Below are 27,817 nucleotides of genomic sequence, written 5' to 3'. Positions count from 1 at the left end.
AAGTAAGATTATTTAAACAATTGTATAGATTCTGGAGGTAGTTATAACTATTGATTTTGTCGTCCATTATTAAAGAGCCTGCTCTAGTAAACTTCAGGCGTTTTTCACAATTAGGATAATTTAAAAAGTACAAGAAGTCTTTTGAGGTGGAGTGGCAGGGCCTCCCGAGCAGCAGGGCATAGTTCTAGACTGTGAGAGTCACTGTCACAGTTGGAACACACTGCTTGCTGGGCTTCTTAACCATATTAAAATAAAAATGAAAAAGATATGTATCCCTAAAAGTTAAATTTCTACCATGGGCAAACTATTTATTTGGAATACCAACTAATGACACAATTATATAGTAAGGTTAATTTGACCCTTTCCCTGCCCAAACCTCTCTCATTTGTTATTCAAATAAACACTTCCTTTTCTAGAAGTAACTGTTCTCTTATATGCTGCCAGTTGGTTCAATATAAAAGATTGTTCTTACACTTGAAGGCTTGGTGACTACCCAACACTTTACTTTGGATATTAACACTTAACACTTAACCCTGTGAGTTCAGTACTTTTTCTACTTGTTTCATAGACACAAATCCAGGTTCAGTGAGATTCTCTAGTCTGTCCAGAAGGTCCTAAAGCAGAAAGTCGATGCAGTCAGACTGTGCCCTGGCTCCTCCACCTCCCAGGTTGGGACCCTGGCACAGAGACCATCAGACAAGCACACAGAGGGAAAGATTCCAGTTTATTGATACATCGGTGTCACAAATAAGCCCAGTATAGTCAGAAACGCTGAGCAGATAAAGTGCTAATGCAGAGAGACCTGGCAACAGGAGGAGGGAGGAATCCAGCTCATCTCCTCCATGTCCCAGCCTGGAAAGGTATTTCTACTACACAGAGCAAGGGTAGCTGGGTAATCCAATCTATAGTGCTCTGAGCTAAGGAACACAAACTCATACTAGTGGACTGTGTGCAGAGCAAGGAAAAGGGAAGTCAAAATACCCTTTCCTCATAGACATTCCTAGATATAGAAATAACAAAAGTAATTTTTTTCAACTTCCTGGATGTGCTATCTATTAAGGAATGAGACAGGCAGCTCTCTGTGAGTTTGAGGCCAGCCTGGTCTACAGGACAACTTCCAGGACAGCCAGGGATGTCTACTACTTTTCTGGGACTCAGAACTGATGTAGTAGACACTTTCTTACACCCTTAGGAACACTAAATTTCTGACTAGGAAAAACTCATTTACCTTCTTACTTTGCTAACTCCCAAAAGCAGAGCCAGTATCTCCTGTGAACACTGGGGAGACAGAAGCTGTTAGAGAATTTGGCAGCATTTAAAAAGCCTTACTGACAGGAGGCAGTCACAGGTGTACTTATGAGAGTTCAAGGCCAGTCTCCTCTGTATATTGAGTTCCAGGTCAGCAAAGGCTACATAATGATATCCTCAAGCACTAATGAATATCAATAGTTCTTATAATTATCTTGAAGCATTTTAGGCATCTATTATGCCTGGAAATTAAAAATAACCTGGTTAAAGAATTCAGGCTGTTTGAACAAGCTGAGTGACCTATGACATCAAGTCCAGTTCACCCCAGTTGTTTCTATTTCCAAACTTTAAAAAAAAAATCACTGACTGATTTTTGAGACCAAAAGGAACACTAAAGATCATCTAGATATTCTTGTGTCAAAAGGGCCAGCATCAATTGCATCTTTCAGGAACCTGAGAATTCCTGGCCCCACTTGGTCCTCAGGAAATCCAAATAAGGAGACACTAGACGGAGCCTGCCGTATGCTTCCCTTGCAGCCTAGAGTCAAGGTTTGGAGTGGAACTCTCAAGTAGGGAAATGAGGGGTGGTATCTTCCTGCTCTGTCCTGCAAGAAGCAGACTGGTGTGATTCTGTGATAAACAGAAGAGCAGGGAGGCCTCAGTGGGAAGGGCCCAGTCCTCCCACACACGGGAAGCCACTCATAGGCAGGCTGACAGCTGGAACACTAGACAATATTCAAAGTTTGAGAACTGCTATGAGCCAAGGGTAGACTTGGGAAAATCTTGAAGGGATACTCATAGTTGGGTAGTTTTCTGACTTAGCCAAATACTTCTATAACTGAACTGCAGGGGAGATTCCATTATTGGTACCTCTCTATGCCTGAGACGACACACTAGCAAAAACAAAATAACAACAACAACCCTGTGATGTCCTCAAACCACTGAGATGGGTCAGGAAATACTTGGCAGTTATAAAGCTTGTTCTGTTTTGTTTGTCTTCTGAGACTGTGTATCCCTGACTGGCCTGTAACTTACTTTGTAGGCTAGGCTGGTCTCATACTTGGGGATCTGCCTGCTTCTGCCTCAGCTTCCTGAGTGCTGGGATTAAAGGCGTGTACCACACCCAGCTCCTAATGGTTCTTAACACTGCCAGCTGCCGTTCTTTCCTTGTACTGAGGGGTTTCCCAATCATCAATTCCCTACCTGGAGGTTTCACTCCCTATTTCAACCCCAGGAACATTTACCAGGTAGGCTGTCCCACTGAGTGTACTCAGTCTCCTCACCCTATTCTGGTCCTACTTTGGCTTTTGTTTTCCTTTCTACCTCTCTTTCCAGCTACTTGAATCACTGTGACGTGTAACAAGACAGACAGAAATTCTGACTGGTTCCTAGGGGTAATCAGTATCTGACGGTGACAATTAGATTATTAGTGGTATGTCTGGAGCGAATAACCCTTCCAATCTGTAGTTTCTTTCTCTCGTGTTCAGTTCACTGTGAGAGACTCGTCTCATCTTTGCAGCCTGTTGTTATCCCCTCACTCTCATTTCTCCTGTGGTGTGCACCTGTGCACGCTCACAGAGGCCAGAGGGACATGTGGGTATCCTCTATTTCTCTCACTCCCCACTTTGTTCCTTTGAGGCAGGGACTCTTCCTGCCTTTCTTTCTTTCTCTCTCTCTCTTCCTCTCTTAGACTGGCAGCTAGAAAGTCCCAGCCGTTATCCTGTCTTCAGCCCTTCAGTTCTGGGGCCACAGGCATGTGTAGGACTCGGTCCAGCTTTTGCTTGGGTACCGGGATCCAAATGGCAGTCTTCATGCTTGCGCAGCAAACACTCTTCATCCCCAGGCCGCCTCTCGACCTCCGGGGCCAGCGACTGAACCCAGGACCTTGTGCACATCAGACAAGCACTCCAACGCTGGCCCACATCCAGGACCCCTCCTTTCTTTGCACTCTGACCTTGCTGCCTTCCTCTTAAGGCTTGGGGAAAATGAAGCAGCACAAAGCCTTGGTTTATATGTCAGGCTGATTCTGGCTGTCTTCTGCCACTGACTTAATACGTAAGCGTAGATGACACGCTCGCCTGTCTGTGTATTTAAATGAAAGGTCTGGACTAGATAGATGATCTCTCTGAGACATCTTTCAGATCAGGTCACGTTGGAAAAATCAATCACTTTATTAGAAGAGATTCTAACTTCAAGACATGTTTCTATATCTCTTTGAAATAGCTAAAAAGAGGTTCCTATTTACTATATATTTTACTATTTAAAGAAAGCGTTATCTGTGGAGAAATTGAACTTGGCAGCCCCTACACTGGACTAATAAAAGCAAATCCTTGTAATAAGCAGAGAAATAGGCCACAAATAAGACCTGGCAGTGTCAAAAAGGGTCTATAAATTAAATATTCAAAGAAGTAAAAAACAATGGCTGTTTAACCATTAAGCCATTAACCAGACAAGATCTCTAAGCACAGACTATAGTCTAGAAAGGTCTGAGTGGGAAGAAGCCCCAGCAGGATGTACTGGAGGGAAGGACTTGGTCCATAGCAAGTTGCTACTGCATTTAATTCAAACCCAGTTTTCTCAGTCTGTCAACCTGGTGTGTCTGCACAGGCAGACACGCTCTGGGCTGTAATTATGCTTCTGAAGTGCTGAAATGAGAAAGAAAACAAAAAGTTGATAACAAATTCAAAGAAGTTAATCTGAAGGCAAATAAACTGGCTTAAAAACTTCTTGTGCATACACCTATAATCCCAACACTTAGGGGCTGAAGCAGGAGGCTCATGAATTCAAAGGCAGCCTGGGGTGCATACTAAAACCCTATCTCAATGCCTCCACTTCCACCTCACACCCCATTCCGTACCTGGGCTACATACTGAAATTTTGTTTCTCTCTCTCTCTCTCTCTCTCTCTCTCTCTCTCTCTCTCTCTCTCTCTCTCACACACACACACACACACCCTTAAGAAGCTGTTCATTTCTGCCTCTATTCTGTGTGCTATCATTTTTTATCATAGCATGCAGTCTACAGAGTCTGTGGGACAGTGAACTCTGGTCTGGGGAAGAGCAGACTGGAAACTAAAGATGGGCTGTAACCCACACACTGAGTCCCCGAATCCTGACAGATGGATTTGATTTCCCTGACTTGGCTTCAGTACTCACTTGTCTTCACTCAAAGAAACCGTCTCCACGAAAGGGATTTCTTCTTTGTCTGTCTTCCCAAGGATCAGCCGATGCTTATCCAAATTTATGATACACTAGAACAAAGGAAGATCCCTCACTGGTCACTTGTAAGTGATGCTACTCTCAGGTCCCTGCCTCTGAGAGGAAGCATCAAAGGAAAAGTAGAGTCGGGCCTACCTTCAGGGATCTAAGAGTCTGAAGACCAAGCGACAAGTTTTTTTCATTATCATCTATTAAAAACAAAACAGTAAGGTTCAGACATTTCTATGTTGGCTTAGATGTCAGCCTAATCACTGTTGGGTTCATTTGTCCCATCATCCATCCACCCACCCAACAAACCAGCCAGCTACGTAGCCAATACACGTCTGTTGAACATCTATTATTGAGTACTTTCTCAGATCAGTGTAGTTAAAAGAAGGCAAAAGCCAAAATTCAAATCAGAGTCTTTCCTACTCTAGAAGACAGAGGCCTTCAGCAAAAAATAGACAGGTAGTTTAACAGAGAACACATGAGAAGCACAGAAGGAGAGTAGGCATTTATGGCAGAGGAGTAAGAAGATCGAGCCATCACCAATAACAAGTTCATAAAAAGTGTCGGGAAGGAGGACTGGAGAGATGGCTCAGTGGTTAAGAGCACTGGCTGACCTTCCAGAGAACCCAGGTTCAATTCCCAGCACCCACATGGCAGCTCACACCTATCTGTAACTGTAGTTCCAGGGCTTTTGACACCCTCACACAGGCATACATGCATCACTGAGCATAAAATAAAAATAATAATTTTTTTAAAAAGTGCTCTTGGAGGCACTTTAATATCTGGCTTTGGGCAGGTAAAATTACTCAGTGGGCAAGGTGTTTTCTGTCAAGTCTGAAGACCTGATTCAATCCTTGAATTCACATAGTGGAGGGAAAGACATGACCTCTGACCTCCATCCAAGTGTCATGTCACAGGAGCAAACCCATTCCCCAAACAAGTAAATAAGTAAATGTAGAAAAAGTCTGTTTCCTTGTGGCCTGTGTGCACAATGGAATTTTTTTTTATCCGTAAAGAAGAATGAAGCTATGTCATTTGTAGGAAAATGGATGCAACTAGAGATAAATCACGGGAAGTAAATTAAGTCAGTCCCAGAGACAAATACTTCATGTTTTCTCTCACTTGTTTGTCTTAGATTTCAGATGGACACATAAAGTCATAATAAACAGATAACATAAAATAGTGGAGAATCCGCCTAGGGAAACAATGGGGCCTAACTGGACAGATGAGAGTGAGGAAGAGAAATGGGATATGTTCAAGGTATTTTTATATACTTGCATAAAAATAGCCTTATATTGTTAAGTATAATTTTTATTATTAAAAATTTGATTACATGTATTTATTAGGAGAACAGCTATGCCACGGCTCACACATGGAAGTCAAAGGACAATTTGCAAAACTCAGATTTCTCCTTCCACCATGTAGTTCTGGGCATCAAAGCCAGGCTGTCAGGCTTGATTACAAGCGTCTTGATCCACTGAACAACTCCACCAGCTCCATTCTACTTTTAAAGGTTTATTCATTTAGTGTTTGTACAGGAGCCTGAGGATGCCAGAAGAAAGTATCAGATCTCGTGGAGCTGGAGTCACAAGTGGCTGTGAGCCATCCTATATAGGTGCTGGGAACTTAATCTGAGTTTTCTGCAGGGGCAGGAGACACTCTAAGCCACTGAGGAATCTCTCCAGCCCCCAGTAAAAACATATTTAAAAATTAAAAAAATAATGTGCTTGGCTGATCATGGTGGTACATGTCTTTGATCATAGCACTCAGAAGGAGGGACAGGAGAACCTGTGAGTTCAAGGCCAGCCTGGTTTGTATAGTGAGCTCCAAGATAGACAGGACTATATAGAGAGACCCTGCCTCAGAAAGACACAGAAAATGTGGTGGGTATGGTGGCACTTCAATTACAGCACTTGGCAGGCTAAAATTAGCACAAAGATACACAGCGCAAGGAAACAGGAAGCTTGAATTTTGAAGAAGTCGGTATTATAGTCATGAGACCTCAGGAAGGTTTATGTCCACAGGTCTAGTCCCCAATGTAACTCACCAACCACAGCTGCTGGGCAATCCAGACGGAGAGAGCCCACTGTAATCAGTAAGTGCTCAATCTGGCCTACTACTTTGAGATGCCGTGGTAGAGAAAGTTTTTCTCCTTCATGCTTGTGAGATTTGACATGGTCCTTTAGTCTGAAACACAGAGAGATATCATAATCTCCTTAGCAAAGGCTTCTGATTCACAATCAGGGCTCTCTCGGGACTTCCTGGGCTAGCCAGCTTGTGCTTGCTTCAGCCCTTCTTCCTAAACATGCCAGAGAAACACAAAAGAAACCACGAGACTTGTTTCCTATTTTTAAGAAGCTTACATCACTACCTGCATTTGTGAAGAGAGGAGCTGACACGTTCAGAGAATTCTGCTTGTATCCTAACCTCCCCATATGTGTGTGAGATAGTTTAATTAGTGTGTCTTTTACCCATCTGGACATAACAGATATCAGAGGACAAATTAATACTAATTTAGAAAAAGCTTTGTTCAAGTCCCTATTTCCCCCTCCTTTCTATTTTAGTCTATCCCTGTCAGATTGTCTTAGGCTATAAGGTTAATGGGGACAGACATTTATTTGGTAAGTGCATTGATATTGATATCATCAAAGAATATTATGGAGAAAATTCTCACTAATTTGACTTGGCTTTGCGGGGACGGAAAGAAAGGAATGGAACCTAGGGCTCATACAATTACATAAGCTGATTGGACTAGCTAGCACCCAAGCTATTATGGTTGGTGGATAAATGCTTAATTATGGACCTTTTGTGCCAATACTTCTGTTCTCCATTTCCCCTCTCTTGGTGGTTCAGCCCATCCAAAAGAGAACTAATTGCAGTTTTACAGATGGCTATTAGTTCCTCCAGAATCATGGCAGTCTGCTGCCTAATTGGCACCAGGACATTATTAGTCTTTCTGGAACCATCATATTGTACATACCTCATCTCTTTACCACATTCAAAAAATAAGATTCTTCCCACTTGAGTCCTGGAATCTTCTTTATCCCAACCCTAAATAGTAATCTGCAAAATTTACAGAGCCAACTTCAGGGAGTCACAGCAGTGATGGGGACTAAGAACAAGGTGGATGTGGAATATATGTAATGCAATCATTAAGAATCCAAATGAAGCCCTGGGCAAGCCCACTTGAGAATATTCATGTCTTGGGTGAAATTCAAAATAGGCCACTTGGTCTGTCTCAATAACTGCTTAATTGCAGAGATTTGGTCTGAGGAATGATTTACTGTCTACAGGGAAATATGGAAAACAATACTAGGTTCATTCTGCTCATTTTACCCCAGGGGCTGTATGGTATTTTAGAAGAAAGGGTAGGAAGAAGGAAAGAAGTAATGGGAAAGGTTGAGTGAAATGGTGGTAAGACAGAACAGCTTTCTCTGCCCAGGAGAGGGAGAACCCTGGGCTTTCTCTCTCCCACCCACAGTCTAAAAGTCTGCTCAAAATGTAGAAAGCAGGAGTTTGCAGAAGGCCCAAGGTGTCCTGGATCTCTTCCGCTGTCTGACAGCCGCCTAGATTAAAAAACTTTGCATGTATCTCTGTGCTTCTGTGGATTATATTCAAGCGTTTATAACCAGAGTCAAACAAGGAATATAATTACATCTGACATGCACCCAGCACAGTGACTGCTTACCCCAATCTGTCCACACAGGCCGAAGAAATGAGATTATACTGACAGCCGGTGTCAACCAACGCTTTCATGTCCTTTCCTGCACACTGTGGGAAGGAAATATGTTCTTTAATAGGATCCAGAGAAGCCAAAGAGGAAAGAAGCAAAGAGCAAGAGGCAGCAAATGTCAAATGGAAGGATGGTCTGAGAGCCACCTTCCAGCTGGTCAGTCAGTGCCGTCCCATTTTCTCTCGCTGCTAACTCTGTCTTTGGATGTTTTTCCTTCTAACTCTAAGGCTGATCCAATACCCATAAGGAACTTTTGAAGTTTCATTCTATATACTAACTATTACATACACAATCTTTTTAAAATAATTATTCTGGGGGGGGGGTCAAATAGAGGGCCTTGAGCATGCTAGATGAGTTTTCTACCTCTGAACTATATCCCAGCTCTTTAAAAAGATCACATATCCTTTTGTAAATCTGAAAAAAAGCTTTGGTACCTCTTTTCACTCAAATATGCACATATATAAAGTATTATATACATTTCTAATATATAGAACTTTAAAACTCATTTATTAATTCTATGCTAAAACCCACTATCTATAAAGTTTTGAGGAGAGGACCTTCTGTTGGGATTATAAAGGGCCCCCAAATCCTATTTTCTAGAAATTTCTATAAAAGCTGTTCCCTGAACATTACCTGGCAGGACACTAAAATCATGTCATCATCTTCACACTTCTTTAGCCCTTCAGACTTTGACTGATTGAATTTGTTGGTCTTGGAGGCCCAAGGGACACGACTGCTCCGGAGCTTGGACAGGTTGGTTTCCATGAGGCGCCTCTGCAGAATGTTATGAGGTTGCTTGAGGGACAGAAAGCAGAGGCTTCTTACTGCCAGGCCACTCCCTCCTCTCCCAACACGCCCACCCCTACCCCAGCTCCACAGATGTGATGAGGAAGCTCACATAACAGCTCCAGCTTTGCCTCATATTCTTCCCTCTGGTGAGATGTCACTGGTATTGTCAGGGCAGGTACTATAAACCAACATGTAATAGACTCTGGAGTGTGCTTCTTAGTTTTTTCTCAACCTGATACAAGCTCAGGTTATCTGAGAAGATGACCCATCAGTTGAGAAAATGTCCCCATCAGGTTGGCCATAGGAAAGCTGGTGGTACATTTTCTTGACTGACAATTGATGTGGAAGGGCCCAGCCCACTGCAAGTAGTACTGTGCCTTGGAAGGTGATCCTGGGGTCTACAAGAAAGCAGACTGAACAAGCCATGAGGAGCAAGCCTTTAAACAGAATTCACCCATGGCCTGTGCTTCCGTTCCTACCTCCAGGAGGTGTGGTCTTGTGGGAGGAAGTATATCACTGGGGCAAGCTTTGAGGTTTTCAAAGCCCTGAGATAATCCCACAGTGTCCTCTCTGCTTCCTGTTTGCGGTTCAAGAAATGTGAGCTTTCAGTTCTCAGCTTCCAGCTGCAATCGCCATGCCTACCTGTAACCATACTTTTCACTATGATGGTGATGGACTGTAGCCTTCTGGAACCTAAGTTCAAATAAACCCTTCCTTCAATAAACTGCCTTGGTCATGGGGTTTTATCACAGTAATAGAGAAGTAGCTAATACATGGAGATAGGGACCAACTATGGCTTAGAGAACTGAAGAGCCCTGGTGATGTGGACTTCTGCCTTCCTCCCTATACAAGGACAAGTCAGGACAAAGAAGCTGTATTCTAGAATAAGTGATCTCTGTATTTTCCTGAACAACTGTAAGTCGATGCCTTATAGAAAGGGCAGCTCATTGGCATGGGTACTCAGAAGCTCTCACTGCTATGTTAAATGTCACCCCCATTTAGTCTTACTTTTCATCTCTACTTTGCAGGTGCCTTGTGAGCCTGGCTCCTCTGAAGGTGGAGTTACCAGCTTGGCTGATGGAACAGGAAGACGGTAATTCATGGCTGAGTAAACTTCTTAACATACACATTTTGGAACCAGGCAAACTCCACAGGAATCATCCTGACAACCTGCAGCCTTGAAAATACTTGTCCTCCCATGTTATTCACTTATCCACTTTTCTCCTCTCCTTCTCCTCTTTCCTGTCTTCTGTCAGACCTTCTCTTTCCACAGTTTGAGGATTTACCCTAGAGTATGCTATATTTGCATACTAGTCAAACACTCTACCACTAAGTTTAGTGAACAAAAAAGTAGAAACAGACACTGACTGAGAAGAGAACTTAACATCCTTTATGAGTGTGTCAGGAGCGAATGCTAGGAGACAGATGACAGGTCTGCATTTCAGTAAACTTGGTAGAATTTCTAGATAATGGTCCTCTACTCCTGCTCAAAGTGGCCTCCAGCCCACTTAGAACACTTCTTCTTTTCTCTTTATCTTAGGTTAAGTCATTTGACCTGAGAAATTTTCTATACACATGTATTTTGTGCCCACTTTACAATAATATTTCAAAATTCTCAAAGGATAGCACTTAATCCTAATTCTAACCAAGCACATCCCTCCTCTGATTCAAAGAGTAAGAAGTTTCTCTTAGAAGTCTAGATCCCAGAAGGTCCTGGGGAAGGGGACAGCAGAGGAAGGCTTTATTATAAGCTACCTTGCAGATTTCAAAAGAAGGGAGTCAGAGCTGTGAGTCACTAATCTCTAGTGAGGAAAAGAAATAGATTCCCAAAATACCCTGATTCTTGGCAAAGCAAGTTATAAATTAGTATCCTTGGGGAAAGGAGAGGACGAAGCACTGACGAAGAGAATGTTTGTTTCCTAGCTTGATAAGGGTGGCTGGAGAAAGTGCTAACTCCTTCAGATTTGTGATGCAATACTGAGAGAACACTTTGCTCCTCAATAGAAAGAAACTCCTCATTTTCTTCTCTTTCGGTAATAAGATGGATCCTAGCTCAAGCCATGGTAAAGCAAGGTGGTGATTTCTCCAAGTCCCACCTAGCAGGACCGACCCAGACAGTCTGAATTTGCAGATGGGGCTTTCAGGGCCACCTGATCAAAGCCTGTTCGCTCTACACTGTCGTGCTGAACACACAGTAGAGAAGCCTAAGCATGATCACTCTGAATTCACTCCTGGTGTCTCATTCCTCTGTATTTCCTCTCCTTCTCCTGGAGCCTTCCTCTGTAAGCTAAGAAGCACACTCGACATTCCTAGACCCTGGAAGAAGACATCTCCACAAAACTCAAAAAAATACAGTGGATACTTATTTTTTCTTTTTTTCAAGGCGGTGTTTCTCTGTGTAGTCTTGGCTGTCTTGGAACTCACTATGTAAATCAAGCTGGCCTCAGATTCAGCCTTTGCCTGCCAAGTGCTGGGGTTAAAGGCGTGCACCACCAATTCCTGACTCTCAGTTTTTTTAAAGTCAAATATAATATGGCTCATAAATATGGTTTCAGTTCTTAATCTAATAGAAAAAGTTCAATACCATGAAATAATAAAAACGAGAGCAAGACGTAAGAAATATATGATAAATTTCCACAGCAGATTTGTAGAAGCCAAATAACCCACATTCAACTCAGACACATAATTTTATTATGTCTACATATATTTTTACAATTTATTTATTTTTATTTCATGTTCATTTCTGTTTTGCCAGCATTTATGTCTGTGTGAAGTTGTCAGATTCCCTCAAACTGGAGTTACAGGCAGTTATGAGTTGCCATACAGGTGCTGGGAATTGAATCTGGGTCCTCTGAAAGAGCAGCCAGTGCTCTTAACCACTGAACCATCTCTCCACCACGTCTACATATTTTTAAGTTTTACTTCTTTGTTCATTTTTATGTGTTTGAGTGTTTTGCCTGCATGTATATATGTAAGCCATGTGCATACCTGGTGCCCTCAGAGGCTAGCAAAGGACATCAAATCTTTTGAAACTAGAGCGACAGATGGTTGTGAACCAACATGTGGATGCTGAAAATATTCAACCCGGTCTTCTGCAAGGACAGTCCATTCACTTAACCATTCAGTCGCCCCTCCAACCCCAGGCCTAGACATTTTAGGAAGCTACATAGCTGACATTTTCCTTGCTCCCAACCAAAATTTTCCTAACAATATAGTAAAAAAAAAAAGAAAAGAAAAGAAAAAGAAAAAAAAGTAAGAGAAAAAGAAAAGAATAACTAGCTTGGACTAAGAAAATTTGAGTGCCGCACACTATTTGAGCACAGAGCACAGGAGCAGCAAGGGCTGACGGAGGCTTATATCCTCGTTCCCTCCATCTTGGGCAGTTCACCTTCCCACAGCAGAGCTGTGTGACTGAGTTCTAGAGGACAGAATGGGAGTCGATACGCACACCTTTAGGACTGGCCCACAAAAAGGCCCTGAACATATCTCTTCATGTGATTTTTGTTTGTTTGTTTGCTTGTTTTTTGAATTCTGAATGGCTAGCAGAGTTGACTGCCATGGCAACCTTCTCAGAGGCCCCTGTCAACTTGGGTCTCTGGAGCTACATGCAATAGTCACCCTCAGAATTTGTCTCAGGACCCTCTGCAGATATCAGAATGCATAGATACTTGTCTCTTCTATAAACTGATGACATTATTTGTATATCACCTGGTCATACCCTCCCCTATGTTTTAACTATCTCTAGAATGCTTAAATACATAATACAATGTAAACTGTTGCTATACTACATTGTTTAGAGAATAATGACCAAGAAAAATGTCAGTCATGTTGGAAAAGAAGCAGGCTTTTTTTATTAAAAAAAAAAACACACACCAGGGTCTCATTAAGTAGCTCTGACTGGCCTTGAACTCAGAGATTTGCCTGCCTCAGGCTGCAATTAAAGGTATGCGCTACCACTTGCAGCTCACAGGTTTTGTTTTTTAAAAATATTTATTTTATTTTTAAACAATTATTTAATATTAATTGTGTGTGTGTGTGTGTGTGTGTGTGTGTGTGTGTGTGTGTGTATACACATGTACACACATGAGGCCAGGAAAAGGTGTCAAATCCCCTGAAGTTGAAGTTATTAGGCAGTTGTGAGCTGGTCAAGATGGGTACTGGGAATACCCAGTCTGCATATGACTCCCACTTGACCCAAACAGTTGGGAAGAATGCTTAAAGTTTACTCTTAGTAAGAGCAATTTAAAAGACTCTGATTGGTTAATAGTTTGGCTTCCAGATGTGTATAACAGGTATTGAATAGTATTGGGTACGGCTCTACTAAGGAAGAACTAAAGGACGTAGACTTAAAGATTCAGAGGGCAAAACCTAGCACAATGAAGGGAGAAAGATCTACCTCAAGATATCACATCTTTAAGAAAAAAAATTAAAGAAGAAAACAGCCAAAAAGATAACACATTACTGTGGAATGTCATAAATGACACAAATCCCAAAAGCTTCCAAAGAGAAAAATATGGCCCAAATATAAAAGATTTGGAGTCAGGATGATAAAGAAGCAGATGCCAAAAGACAATGGAATAATACCTTTAAAAATCTAACAGTGGGGCTGAAGAGATGGCTCAGTGGTTAAGAGCATGGGCTACTCTTCCAGAGGACACAGATCCATTCCCAACACCCACAACAACCTCCTATCAGTTCAGTTCCAGGGATGTCCAGGACTCTGATGCCTTCTTCTGGCTTCTATTGGCACAGACACATGCAGACAAAACACCCGTAAACATAAAATATAAACAAATAGTTTTAAAAATCTAAAAGTAAATAATTTCATACCTAACCATGCTATTAATCAACTCTTGAGGACTTATTTACCATTTATTTACCAGTTATTTACTGAAAGATAGCCAACCAAAAAGAGGGAGACAAAATACAAAAGCATGAGATCCAAGAAATAAAGGATCCAGTAGAGAGGGACCTAGAGAGCTGGCTCAATGGTTAAGAGCATTTGGCTGCTCTTTCAGAGGACATGAGATCGATTCCCAGCAACCCCATGGTGGCTCACAACCTTCTGTAATTCAACTTCTGTAACTAATGCCAGCTCCGGCCTCAGCTGGAACCAGGCATGCATACAGTAACAGACATATATGCAGGTAAAACACTCATACACATAAAATAAAAATTTTAAAAGGACCCAGTAGAGAAGGACACCAAAGTAAATTCTGAGAGCAATAATGGAGGAAATGTTTGCTTATTAAGACAAACAGCAGCCAGACAAAAATGTAGCATGAATTCTAATTGGTCTTAATAATAAAAACCCAGAGTCAAATATTAGAGGGCAAAAGCTGAAAGATTAGAGAAACAGAGCAGCCAGCCACTAGTTCTTACCTCTACGAAATCCTCAGACCAAATGAGGTATCCTGTCTCTCCAAGTTCTCAGACTGAATGCAGTCTCTACAAAACCTCAGACTGAATCCTGAGCTCTTGTCTCTTCTGCCTTATATTCCTCTCTCTGCCCAGCCATATCCCTTCCTGTCTCTACCCAGCTAGTGCTAGGATTAAAGGTGTGAGCAACCACCACTTGGCTCTATTTCTCTTTTAGACTGATCAATCTTGTGTAGCCCAGGGTGGCCTTGAACTCATAGAAACCTGCCTGTCTCTGTCTCCCAAATGCTGGGATTAAAGGTGTATGCCACCACTGCCTGGCCACTATCGTTAACTAGTGTGGTTTGCTCCACCACAGCTTTATTTGTTACAGCACAAAAAAACTATCACCACCCCAAAATGAAATGAGAACATGGGAATAATGTCTTTAAGAGGAAATAATGGACCAAGCATGGTGTCACATGCTTGTAATCCAAACACTTGAGAGGAAGAGGCAGTAAGATCAAGTGTTCAAGGCCAGCCTTAGCTACTACATAGTGAGTATAGAATAAGCCTGGGTCACATGAGACTCTGCCTCAAAAATAAAAATGCGTACATCTTGTGCCAGAGTCCAGCCAGATAGCTCACTCTCATCAAAGAACCTTCTTTTTGCAAGAGACAGAGAGCACTACAGAAAACCACAACCCATCAAAATGCAAAGAACAAGTGATCACGTGGTGCTCAGCTCTAACTGCTGCATCCATAACACAGCTCCTGCCCCCAAGGGTCAAAGAACACAAAGGTAGAGGGGGTGGAAAGAATGTGAGACCCAGAGGAGCAGGAACTCTGCTGTGAGACTGCATCTTCTAGAGGGGTCAGGGAAGCTATAACTATTAAATCTCAACATGGCTGCCTAAGCAAGACCTGAACAAGGACACCACCAATAGATGCACTAACAAGGAAGGGGAAGTTTCATGGAGCCCCAACCTAGACAGAAAACTATAGGCAAGTAAGGAAAGCTGCGAGCGGGAGAAATAGTCTTTCCTAGGAAGAGCCCCCCAAATCTAATACCAAACAGTCAGCCCTGAAATCCTTCACATATGACTGAGAATATATAATATCTATATATCTATTAAAGAAAAAGAAGACATGAATTTGAGAGCAAAAACGGGAGTACATGGAGGAATTCCAAGGAAGAAAGGGAAGGGAGAAATGATATAATTATGTTTTAGTTTCAAAAAATTATTAATGAACTTATATAATGTATAGATATAGATCCATATCTATCACCATGCACAAAACTCAAGTCCAAATGGATTAAAGACCTCAAAATAAATCCAACCACACTGAACCTGACAGAGGAAAAAGTGGGAAGTAGCCTTCAATGCATGGGCACAGGAGACCACTTCCTAAGTATAACCCCAGTAGCACAGACAATAAAAGCAACAATAAAAAAATGGGATCTCATGAAACTAAGAAGCTTCTGTAAAGAAATGACACCAACAATAAGGCAAAAGGGCAGCCTACTGAAAGGGAGAAGATCTTCAACTCTTCATCAGACAAAGGACTAATCTCCAAAATATATAAACAACTCAAGAAATTAGACATTAAAATTCTAAATAATCCAATTTTAAAATGGTGTACTGAACTAAACAGAGATTTCTCAACAGAAGAATTTCAAATGGTCAAAAGATACTTAAGGACATGTTCAACTTCCTTATCTATCAGGGAAATGCAAATCAAAACAACTTTGAGATATCATCTTACACCTGTCAGAATGGCTAAAATCAAAAACACTAATGATAGCTTATGCTGGAGATGATGTTGAGAAAGGGGAACACTCATCCATTGCTGGTGGGAATGCAAACTTGTGCAACCACTTTGGAAATCAGTGTGGCGGTTTCTCAGAAAATTGGGAGTCAACCTACCTCAGGATCCAGCAATACCACTCTTGGGATTATATCCAAAAGATGCTCAATCATACTACAAAAGTATTTGTTCAACTATGTTCATAGCAGCATTATTTGTAATAGCCAGAACCTGGAAACAATCTAGATGCCCCTCAACAGAAGAATGGATAAAGAAAGTGTGACTGAACATATTGGCACAGGAAAACACTTCCTAAATATAACCCCAGAAGCACAGACACTGAAAGAAACAATTAATAAATGGGACCTCCTGAAACTAAAAAGCTTCTGTAAAGCAAAGGACATAGTCAACAAGACAAAATGACAGCCTACAGAATAGGAAAAGATCTTCACTAACCCCACATCAGAGAGATGTCTGATCTCCAAAATATACAAAGAACTCAAGAAATTGGTCACCAAAAGAACACATAATCCAATAAAAAAAATGGAGTACAGAACTGAACAGAGAACTCTCAACAGAGAAATCTAAAATGGCTGAAAGGCACTTAAGGAAATGTTCAACATCCTTAGTCATCAGAGAAATGCAAATCAAAACAACTCTGAGATTCCATCTTACACCTGTATAAATGGCCAAGATCAAAAACACTGATGACAACTTATGCTGGAGAGGATGTTGGGGGAAAAGGAACACTTCTGCATTGCTGCTAGGAATGCAAGCTGGTACAACCCCTTTGGATGTCAGTGTGGCAATTTCTCAGAAAATTAGGAAACAACCTTCCTCAAGACTCAGTAATACCACTTTTGGGTATATATCCAAAGGATGCTCAATCGTGCCATAATGACATGTGATCAACTATGTTCATAGCAGCTTTGTTTGTCATAGCCAGAATCTGGAAACAACATAAATGCCCTTCAACTGAAGAATGGATAAGGAAAACATGGTACATTTACACTATGAAGTACTACACAGCACAAAAAATAACGACAGCTTGAATTTTTCAGGAAAATGGATGGAGCTAGAAAACATTATTTTAAGTGAGGTAACCCAGACACAGAAAGACAATTATCACATGTACTCACTCATAGGTAGTTTTTAAACATAAAGCAAAGAAAGCCAGCCTACAGACCACAATCCCAGAGAACTTAGACAACAATGAGGACACTAAGAGAGACATACATAGATCTAATCTACATGGGAAGTAGAAAAAGACAAGATCTCCTGAGTAAATTGGGAGCATAGGAACCTTGGGGGAGGGCTAAAGGAGGGAGGGAAAGGCAGAAGAGGGGAACAGAGAAAAATATAAAGCTCAATAAAAATCAATAAAAAAAGAAAGTGTGACACATCTACACATTAGAGTACTGCTCAGCAGTAAAAAATAATGACATCTTGAGTTCTGTATGCAAATGAATGGAATTAGAAAACACTATCCTGAGTGAGATAACCCAGACCCAAAAATATGAATATGGTATGTACTCACTCAATAGTGGATACTAGTCATAAACAAAAGACATTGAGCCTATAGTTCATGATCCTAGAGAAGCTAAGTAATAAGGTGAACCCAAAGAAAAACATATATAGATCCACCTGGAAATTGGAAGCAGACAAGATCACCTGCCAAAATTTGGGAGCATGGGGGTGGGGGATAGAAGGAAGGGGAGTAGGGGAAGATGAGGTGAGAAGGGAAGGATTGGGGAGAGTTTGAGGGAATGGAATAGTTGAGATGGAGGAAGGACAAATATGAGAGCAAGGAAAGAGATATCTTGATTGAGGGATCCATCTAGGGGTTAGCAAGAAACCTGGCTCTAGAAAAATTCCCAGGAATCCACAAGGATGACCCCAGTGAAGACCCTAAGCAATAGAGGAGAGGGGTGCCTGAACTGGCCTTGCCCTGTAGTCAGACTGGTAATTATCTTAAATATCAACAGAGAACCTTCATCCAACAACAGATGGAAACAGAGGCAGAGACCCACAATGGAGCACTGGACTGAGCTCCCAAGGTCCAGTTGAGGAGCAGAGGGAGGGAGAGTATGAGCAAGGAAGTCAAGACCATGAGGGGTTCACCCACTGAGACAATTTGCCTGAGCTAATAGGAGCTCACCAACTCCAACTGGACTGGGAGTGAATGAGCATGGGATCAAACTAGTCCCTCTGAATGTGGTTGACAGTTGGGGCAGATTGAGGGGCCAAAGACAATGGCACAAGGATTTGTCTCTATTGCATGTACTGGCTTCTTGGGATCCTATTCCCTTTGGATGTATACTTTGCTCAACCTAGATATAGTAGGGAGGGCCTTGGACTTTCCACAAGGTGGGGCGTATATCCTCTCTTAGGATTGGATGGGGGTGGGCTGGGAGGGTGTATGGAGGAAGTGGGAGGGGAGTGGGAAGAGGGGAGGAAGTGGGAATTTGGATTGGTATTTTTTTAAGTAATAAAACAAAATAATAATAAGCAAATTTTAATGAACTTATAATAATGTATAGTTTTAAAGCATTTTTTACATTGAATATTAAGTAAAGAAAAAAACTTAAAAGACTTTTGGAAAAATACATAAGAGAAAAATCATAGTACATTTGTCTCAACTGTGAACAATATGAACAAAAGTCATAAAATAAGAGTAAATACTGATTTGCTCCAAAATAATAATTCATCAGAATATTAATATAATAGGAGAGAGGATATGGTAGGGAGGTATAAGAGAATGAAAATTTTACCCATTCAAAAAAAAATTGTTTTCTTTTTCAAGACAAGGTTTCTCTGTGTAGCCCTGGCTGTCCTGAAACTCCTCTGTGGACCAGGCTGGCCTTGAATTCAGAGATCTGCCTGCCTCTGCCTCTTGAGTGCTGGGATTAAAAGCATGCACCACACTGCCCACCAAAAGGCCAATGCAGCTTCTTTATTCAGCCAATGAAATCAACACAAATATAGAAGGTCCTCCTACACCACCCACCTGTCCAAAAAATTTCAAAGTTTACTGCATGTGTGTGCCCATGTGTTGCACCATGTATGCTGGGGCCAGGAACAAACTTCAGGAGTGTGTTCTCTCCTTCCACTATCTGGATTCCAAGGAGAGAACTCAGGTCATCAGATTCAATTGGAAGTGCTTTTACCTGCTGAACCACATTGCTGATCCATATTAGTCCATTTTAACAAAACCAATTTAGTAGTGTGTACTAGTAAAATCAAAAAATCAGGAAGCTGGGCATGGTGGCACACGCCTATGATCCCAGAAAATCAGGAGGCTGGGGAAGAAGGAGCACACATTTATGGTCAGCCTAGACAATATGAGACCTTTTCTTAAGAAAAAAGTTAGCACATCATCATTTATTTAGAAATATGAATGACAGGTGGAGGTGCTGGCTCTGGGGCCACGAGAGTGAGAGGGCTGTCCCAGCCTCTCACCAGCCACAGCACTTGGGAGAGTGGCCCTTGTACCCAGCCTGGGCAACACAGTGGAGTTGGCCCTGATGGTATAGGTGTGGGAGAGCCTACCCCAAAGGCAGGAGACCTGCTCTGCCCTTCGCTGCAAGGGGTGAATTAGCCGCTGGGGGCAGTGCTGGAGAGCTCATCCTGGTAGTAAGGACAGGAAGAACTGGTAGGTTGACCAACCCTGCAGCTGCCCAGGCCCAGAACCGGGATTATGACTTGGCCCATCCAACATTCACCCCCTCTATGATATGCTAGAGCACATGAAGGGGTCTGACCTGGAAACTCAAAGCTGCAGGATCTCCACAGCACAGGGCAACAACAGGATATACAAGAAGAGTCCCTGTAAGGGCCCAGAATTGATAGTGTAGTAGAAACCAGAGGCTTGGAACCAGACCAATGACCCTTTACAATGAACATTTACTTGCAAGTAAAGATATATGGCCAAAGGGGTTGAAAATGAAGAAGCAATATGGTGATCCCATATCATAGTGAAGTCATGGGAAAGGCCATCTTACAGAGGTTTAAGTGGAGTGTTATTTTTCTAAAACAAGAGACCTGAAGGTGGACACTGCCTAGATTAACTCAGCAGGTTAACAATTTCGGTTCTCTTGCGCATGCCTGCACACTCATAGCAAGGTGCCCTAGCCCCAGGCATTACGTCCACATTCAAAGGAAGAGAGGAGAGGATGGAAACTATACTGATACCATCCATCACTTTTGTCAGGACAGCAAGTATTTTTCTAGAAGTTACCTTAGCAGTTTTTCCCCCTGTGTCTTATTGATGAAATTCAACAGCCATCCTCATTGCAAGAAACCTTGGAACGGAATTTAGCTTTTCTAATCTCTATAGAAAGTCAAATAAAAAAAGACTGAAAATGGAAAACCAACTCGATAACTATAGCATCTGCTCAAGCATGCAAAAACTATATGCTTACATGCATATACAACACTAAGTTTTTCAAGATTTGTTAAGTATATGTAATTGTGTATGCATGCATCTGTGTGTGTGCACGTATGTGTGTCTGTTTCTTGATTGCAGCACAAGGTCAAGGGCCTCAAGTTCTTACTACCATGCCTCACCTTCCATGAAGGACTGCCATGAGCTAAAATAAATCATTATTTCCTAAAGTTTCCTTAATCAGGCATTTTGTCACAGTAACAAGAAAAATAGCCAATACACCTGCTTACTATATTTTCCCTCACAGATGTCCTAATGTATCAGGGCAGGGAGTGCATGCACGTGAGTGTAAGAGTCCTTGGAGAACAGAAGCGAGCACTGGATGCTCTGCATCTGGAGTGGCAGGCTGTTGTAACCACCCCATGGAGGTACTGCTAAACAAACTCAGGTCTGCTGGACGAGCAGTGTGTGTCCATAACCCTGGCCTTCCCCCAGCCCACACTTGGACCTATCATCTGTGGACACTTGAGTTTATTACACAAACATATATTCATTTAACTCCTTAATTACTAATGGATTTCTCCCATATTTTTGTCACCAGAAATTCTACAATAAACTCATTGTTTTCTTGAACATCTCTTCCAACTAGCTTCTAAAGCCATCGTTCTTTGCCTTGTCTACTGATTCCTTTGCCTCTGCTCCTTTTTAAAATGTCAGTGTTCTTCAGTGCTCTATATTCGGCCTTTTTCTCACTCTACGTATTTGCTTGGGCAATTTTATCAGTTTTCATTGCATAAATTATTACCTTTTTAAGGACTCTATCTCAAGCACAATTCTTGCTCTTGGGTTTCAGGCCCAAAGAGCCAAATGTGCCCCCCCTACTTGGACATTCCACAGGCACTTCAGACTGAACTTGTCCTACCCACATTTACCAAACATTTTTTTTTCTTCTCTATCCGCTATCTTGGTGAATGAAATATATTACTCTGTAATTCTACTGCTCAATCTAAGCATCTGTAATCCTAAAACATCACCTTCATGATCTCTTCCCTAACAACAGTTCCCTCGCCGGCTGGGTTAAACAAAAATTCTCAGTTTAACTGTCAAGATCTACCAACTACAGCCATCCTCCCTCCCAATCTCCTCTATTTAATTACCCCCGTGGGAGGGCTTTCTACTTTTAGCAAATTGCCACTTGTCGCATATTACCTTGGGCAAATCACTAATCTCACTAAGTCTTGCTTTCTTTTTCTTTTCTTTTTTTTTTAAAGATTTATTTATTTTTATTTTATGTGCATTGGTGTTTTACCTGCCTGTATGTCTGTGTAAGGATGTCGGATTCCCTGAAATTGGAGGTACAGTTGTGAACTGCCATGTGGGCTGGGAATTGAACCTCAGGTCCTCTGGAAGAGCAACCAGTGCTTTTAACTGCTGACCCAACTATCCAGCCCCAAATTTTGCTTTCTTTAACAGCAATAGAGGAAATCTGAGCTCCACATTTGGTCAGTTACTTCTTCCTGCCAACCTTAGCAAAAGGCACCACCACCTACTTGGATCGGTTTTATTTGATTAAGTTTTGAGATGGGTCTCACTATGTTGCCCAGTCTAGTTTTAAGTCGCTTGGAACTACAGGTAGTATACCCAACTCATATACATTCTTATTTTTTCCATTTTATATTATGTATATGGGTGTTATGCTTGCATGAATATGTACCCAGAAATGTCAAAAGAGGGGAGGAGTTGGATCCCCTGAAAATGGAGTTACAGAAGGTTATGAGCCACCATGAGGGTGCTGGGAATTGAACCCCAGTCAGTCACAAATGCTCTGAAGCACTGAGTCGTCTCTCCGGCATCACACACATTCTTATTTCTTTCATATTCTTCCCTTCCAAGTGCTGCTGCTTCTTCTTCTAACCCACATTCTTTTCTCATCTTTACTACCTCCAATCTAACCAAGCTACCATCTTTCCTACCCATAACGGCAATAGCCTCCTAACTTGTCATTTTGATTTTTTTTTTTTTGAGACAGGGTTTCTCTGTAGTTTTTGGTGCCTGTCCTAGACTAGCTCTTGTAGACCAGTCTGGCTTCGAACTCACGGAGATCTGCCTGCCTCTGCTGGGATTAAAGGCGTGTGCCACCACCACCCAGCATCATTCTGATTTTTATACTTCAATTCATCCTTTATGTAGTGACCACAGCAATTTTTTTAATGCATGTCAGAGATTGGGGATGTAGTTAGTGGTAGAATTCTCATCTAACATGTACAAGGCTCTTGTCAATCCCCAACGTGGCAGAAACAGATCTAGCCTTCCTTGTTTGTCTGATACTATATCCTACACCACGTTCCTTGTTCATTTTTCTCTAGCCACACTGACCCCTCTCAATTCTCAATTATGTGAAGCATCCTGATGGCCAGACTTCGCACCTGCTGTATCTTTTGCCCAGAAATTCTTTCCTGACACATTTTACTGCCTCACTTCCTTTAATATCTCCATAAAAGTACTTTAAATAGCACTTTATTTATTGACAATTACATACATGTATGCAATGTCTCTTGACCATATCCACCCCTGTTCCTCCCTCACTCTCCCTATCCCATCACAGTCCCCTCCAGAGGCTGGTATTATACTGGCATTTAACTCCTTTTCTAAGGCTACAAAGTTGTCTAGTCCTAGACCTGTGGAGTTATAGGCTGAGCTACTCTACCTGACAGAAACCTGTTCTCAGGTATTTAGCAGTCAGTGTCCTGCACTGGGTTATACCATCCTTCCGCTGGCCTTAACCCTAGTTAGTTTGGCTCAAGTTTTTGGCTCTATGCACACTCAAACATATGAAGGAGAGAAAATTTCTTCCTCTGCTACTAGACAAGGAATGATATAGCCAGACAGGTCAGTAATAACAACATATGAGAAACACAGCATATCATTACATGACGTAACTACTTTCAAAAAATAAAGTCTTTAGTACAAGAACTTTTATTAGCCTGATAGCCAAAACAAGAAAAATTACAATAGGCAAAACTCCAAAAATAAGGATGCTTTTATCTAGCTCTGTCAGTTTTCTGTTTGGTTTGGTTGGTTTGGTTTGGTTTGGTTTGGCTTTTCCAGGCAGGGACTCTCATTTTAGCCCTAGCTGTGCTACAATTCACTCTGTAGACCAGGCTGGCCTCGCACTCACCTGCCTCTGCCTCCCAAGTGCTGGGATTAAAGGCATGCACCACCAATGCCTGGCTCTATCAGCTTTTTTTAAAGTCATATGTCTCATAAATCTGGTTTTAGCTCTTAATTAAATGCAAAATCCCAATACAATTAAATGATAAAAACAAGTGAGCCAGACACAAGAAATATGATTAATTTCCATAGTAGACTTTGTAGCAGCCAACTCCACACACAAAGCAATTGGGTAAAGGCACTATCGGGGGCCAAGAGAGCATGACCATCTTTGATTACCTTACAGGTGCCATCTGCCAAACCAAAAATGTTACTATCAAACCATAAGCATTACAGAAACAGCGTAGTACAAGGTAGATAATTCAGAAAAGCTAGCAGCATAATTCAAACATGGGATATTTGTATGATAAAGAATAATCCACGTTCTTAATATTGCTCAAGCCCCAGAGTCAATAAAAGCTGAATTTGTATCCTCCTCTCAAGCCCCCTTCCTACTGGGGTTGTTTGGTAGCTACTTTGAATAAAAACTGCAGTTAATTCTAATGCCCTCCAAATTCCACATCATTGAAAGAAGTGGAGTCAGCATGATCTACCTTGTCTGTAAAGTGAGTTGATAAGAATGCGTTTCTGAGATCATGCTGAGGCTGTTTGTCAGGAGGCTGCTCCACCCCAGCACAGACAGCTCTCCCGGCCCTCCTTCAGTCAGCCTTGGTTTCTGGGATGCGTTCTGGTCCCTCCCTTCCAATAACTCTCACATTAAAGGTATGAGAACAATGAGAGAAGGAAATTATGAAAATGGGGTACAGAAAGCGTGAAACACGGTTCAGGGTTTCACAGTCAACTGCTGGGTGCCATACCCATGGCTATCCTCAGAAAGCCGCCTCTTTGTAGCCATCAGCTAGGCTCGATGCTGTCCACTCCTTGTGCCTTAGCTGTGACAGAGGGAGTCAGAACAGAATTAGCCTTACATAGTTCCAAGTAGTATAAGGAATGTTAGGAAGAAGGATGCTGTGGTTATTCTTGTCAGGGAATGCCTTAGCCCCCGCCCCCACCCCAGAGAAGCCAAACACCCATGCCTTAAATTCAGCACCTTACCAGCCTACACTTTAATTCTCCTCATAATACCTCATAACTTACTGAATAAGATTACTTTGGTCTGAAGGAGAGAAGATTTGGACTGTGTTTGCCAAATGAATCCTGGATGCTTCAAAGTGAAAGCAGGCAAGAGAGAGTTACCTCTTTGGTAGGGTACATCTTAATCCCTCAGCACTCTGGGTTAGCACGATTAGATCAACTATACCCAGGCTCAGGCCGAAAAAACAGCTTTTAAAAAACAGAGTAAGATAACTGGAGTGGCTCTGTCCCTTCATGAGAGCATCTACTGAAGGGGAAATCTTTAGTAGTGATGAATCATTAGAATGATTTTAAAAAAGCAGAAGCACTAGCCTCCATTGCCATACTGGAGTCAGAAATAGCAATTTCAGTGAACCAGGGCTAACAACCACATTCAAAATTAAGTATTTCAGAAGCTCAAAATATAAAAATATTAGAAAGATTATCTAGAGCATTTATTTCTGTTGCAAAGACATTTAATTAATGTTTCATAAATTTCTCCTTGGATAATAAGGAAACTATAGATACAAGAAAACAATCAAAGCTGGGAGTGGTGATGCACGCCTACATAATCTCAACAATCATGCAACTGAGGCAGGAGGATTCAGAATTAGAGGCCAACTTGGACTGTGTACTGAGGGTCAAGTCAGTCTAGGTTGCACAGCAAGATCCTGATGTCTCATTTAAAAAAAAAAATCAAAGAACAAGCAAACTCCAGATGAAACTACAAAATTAGATATAAATTTGTGAGAAAGGGATGAGAATTAAATATAGGTCAGATCCCTCAGCCATTCACCCTTATTCAATAGATGGAGGGCAATATGGTTTTGGATTCTGACCCACGTCCTGGACTTCAACTTAATACCAAGAATAATCCGACCAGAAATAAAAAGCCTCCACCAACCCCAGCTCCAACTGTGTACATGAACTAGTTGATCTGTGAGACAGAGCAATCGGGGCTTCCTCCCTCTCTCTGCTCACTCTTTAGAGGGAGAACTGAAGAAGAGGAGAAATCAGAGGGATGAGATATTTAGGTTCTGGAAATACCCAAGCTCGACTCCCTCCCCCCCCCCCACCGCCCGCCTCACCCCACCTCCACTCAGGATACAAAATCAAAGATAGATTAAGGACAAAACTAAGACTTGGGGCGGCGGGAGAGGGGCGCAGTAGAAACAACCAAAGTCATCTAGATTCAGAAACTGTCACTAAACCTCGCTTTCTCAATCACCCACTACGAGTCACCTCTGTCTGGGACACAGGACTAGACACGCAGCCTGCGAGGAGGCAGTGGAAGCTGAGACTTCGCAGCGATGCTCCAGCCTCGGGAGCCAAATTCGAGATTCCGAATAAGCGGGAGGAAAGGAGATCAGAGGGCAATGGGGCAGGGCAGGGTCTCTTTCTTCCTTGTACTGGGGAGAAGAAAGCCGGGCTCCCGGAAGGAGGCTGCGCTGAGGAAGAACAGGCGAGGTCCCTAGAGAAGTGAGATAGGGAGGGTCCTTGCCGAGCACCCGCCTGGGTGAGGGCTGCAACAGGCCTGGCCGGTGACTCAGTGAAAGCGGCAGCGAGGGCCTGGGCGACAGCGGCGGCCCGGAGGCCAGAGGCAGGCGTGGCCGGGGGTGGGGAGCTCACCGTGTCCTTGGACGAGCCCAGCTTTTTGAGGCCGTCCAGGGGCAGCAGGTCGGCGGAGTCCTTGTGGATGAACTGCACCGCCTGCTTCATCCGGCGCTGCTGCCGCAGGGACGCCGCTTCCCGCATGTCGGTCTCCTTGCGGCCGCCCTCGGTGAGGAGTCCTGAGTAAAACATCGCTGAGGCGCCCGCGGCCCGGCGGCCGGGTCTCCCCGCCCCGAGCACCCTCAGCCTCGAGCTCCTTGACAGCGCCGCGGGAGCCGGGCTCCCGCGCCTTTTATAGCCGAGCGTGACGTCACGGGGAGCAGCCAGTACGCGCGGGAAAGGGCGTGGCCGGCACAGCGCCCCGCCCTCTGGCTCACTGTGGGGTGGTGGGGGTGAAAGGGGGCGGGGTGTCCAGCGTCAATCACCTATCTCCGCTCCATCATCCACCCTGAGGAAAAAGCCAGCCAGGAGCAGCCCGCGGTGGACCGACCGGGGCCTGAGTGTCCAGAGGGGCCGCTTCGCACAACTGTCTCCTCTCCCGCGAGGGTTGCCCTGAATGCCTTGCACCGGATGGGCTGTACGGTCCTGTGCTCCAGGAGCCTCTTCCACCCCAGCCGCCACTCCCGGACTCCCAGCTCACCTGTCCACGCCGCGGCCGATCCCGGAATCACTGACAGCTGAGCCATTCTCGGCTTCTCAGAGTCGCGCCTCGGTGCTCCGAAGTTGGGAGAGCTCCGGATTCCTTCAACTTCAGGTCGGTCCCCACCCACAGGGCCACGTGACTGAGGAAAGGGGGCAGGAGGACGGGCTGGATGGGGCCTTCCGGGGAACCCTCCTCCCCTTGGCACCAGCACCAGAAATGGGGAGTCAGGTCTGGTCTGAAACCTCCACCCGGCCGGGACTACACCTGCACTTAAGAACACCAAGAAAGCACCTGGGTTTCTCTGCAAACGCTCGATTTTACGTTTGGGGATGGAAGTGGAATGCATCCTTGTGGGAAAATTGGAAGCCGTTTTTCTTTGAGACTCATTCATACTTCCTAGCCATTCTAAAAGGAGTGTTCTGTTCCTTCTGCGTTGGAGTCTTGACATATGACTTAATACAAATCACGTTTCTACGTCTGGGAATCACCACACCTCTCTTCACCTCAAAGAAGCAAGCATGATTTCGAAAGATCTGCAGCCTGCGAGCCCTCTAAGTCTCAATAACGACACTTACTGAGCTCTTAGGGTTGCGAGCTGAATGCTAAAATGAACACTTACGAGGAGCGTCTTAGTGAAGGGCAGGAGCTATGAGATAGCATCACTATTCTCACTATTCTCTTTTGGTAGGCAAACACCCAAACCACCCACTCTGTCTCTGGATTGTCCCTGAACCCTTCCTTCCCATTGCTCTC

General features: G+C 43.0%; 1 protein-coding gene across 2 annotated transcripts; it reads right to left on the bottom strand.

Annotated features, from left to right (window-relative positions):
• Nucleotides 1–705: 705 nt before the first annotated feature.
• Nucleotides 706–26,697, bottom strand: Nrip3 (nuclear receptor interacting protein 3). 2 transcript variants are annotated; one of them, XM_048460350.3, is made up of 7 exons: nt 26,440–26,697; nt 8,820–8,960; nt 8,142–8,224; nt 6,501–6,640; nt 4,601–4,653; nt 4,403–4,497; nt 706–3,893 (listed from the first exon to the last, which is right to left on the bottom strand). In XM_048460350.3, the coding sequence occupies exons 1-7, from the start codon at nt 26,611–26,613 to the stop codon at nt 3,878–3,880; spliced, it is 702 nt and encodes a 233-aa protein (XP_048316307.3). In that variant the 5' UTR covers nt 26,614–26,697; the 3' UTR covers nt 706–3,877. The 2 variants fall into 2 exon arrangements, with proteins under 2 accessions (XP_048316307.3, XP_048316306.3); XM_048460349.3 differs by having other exon boundaries at nt 8,820–8,981; nt 26,440–26,696.
• Between the last annotated feature and the right edge of the window lie 1,120 nt (nt 26,698–27,817).

The sequence above is a fragment of the Myodes glareolus genome, chromosome 7 (assembly GCF_982192425.1).
Source record: "Myodes glareolus chromosome 7, mMyoGla1.1, whole genome shotgun sequence".
Taxonomy (NCBI): domain Eukaryota; kingdom Metazoa; phylum Chordata; class Mammalia; order Rodentia; family Cricetidae; genus Myodes; species Myodes glareolus.
Note: the sequence above shows the minus strand (reverse complement) of the source record. Positions and strands in the feature narration are given on the sequence as shown.

What these genes read in the sequence shown, in the direction of transcription:
- Nrip3 (XM_048460349.3), bottom strand. Translation starts at nt 26,613, where the DNA reads ATGTTTTACTCAGGACTCCTCACCGAGGGCGGCCGCAAGGAGACCGAC. An exon ending in TGGGCTCGTCCAAGGACACG is followed by an intron (nt 8,982 to 26,439) that starts GTGAGCTCCCCA and finishes CTGTCCCTCAAG; the next exon opens with CAACCTCATAACATTCTGCA. An exon ending in AGACTCTTAGATCCCTGAAG is followed by an intron (nt 4,498 to 4,600) that starts GTAGGCCCGACT and finishes CCTTTGTTCTAG; the next exon opens with TGTATCATAAATTTGGATAA.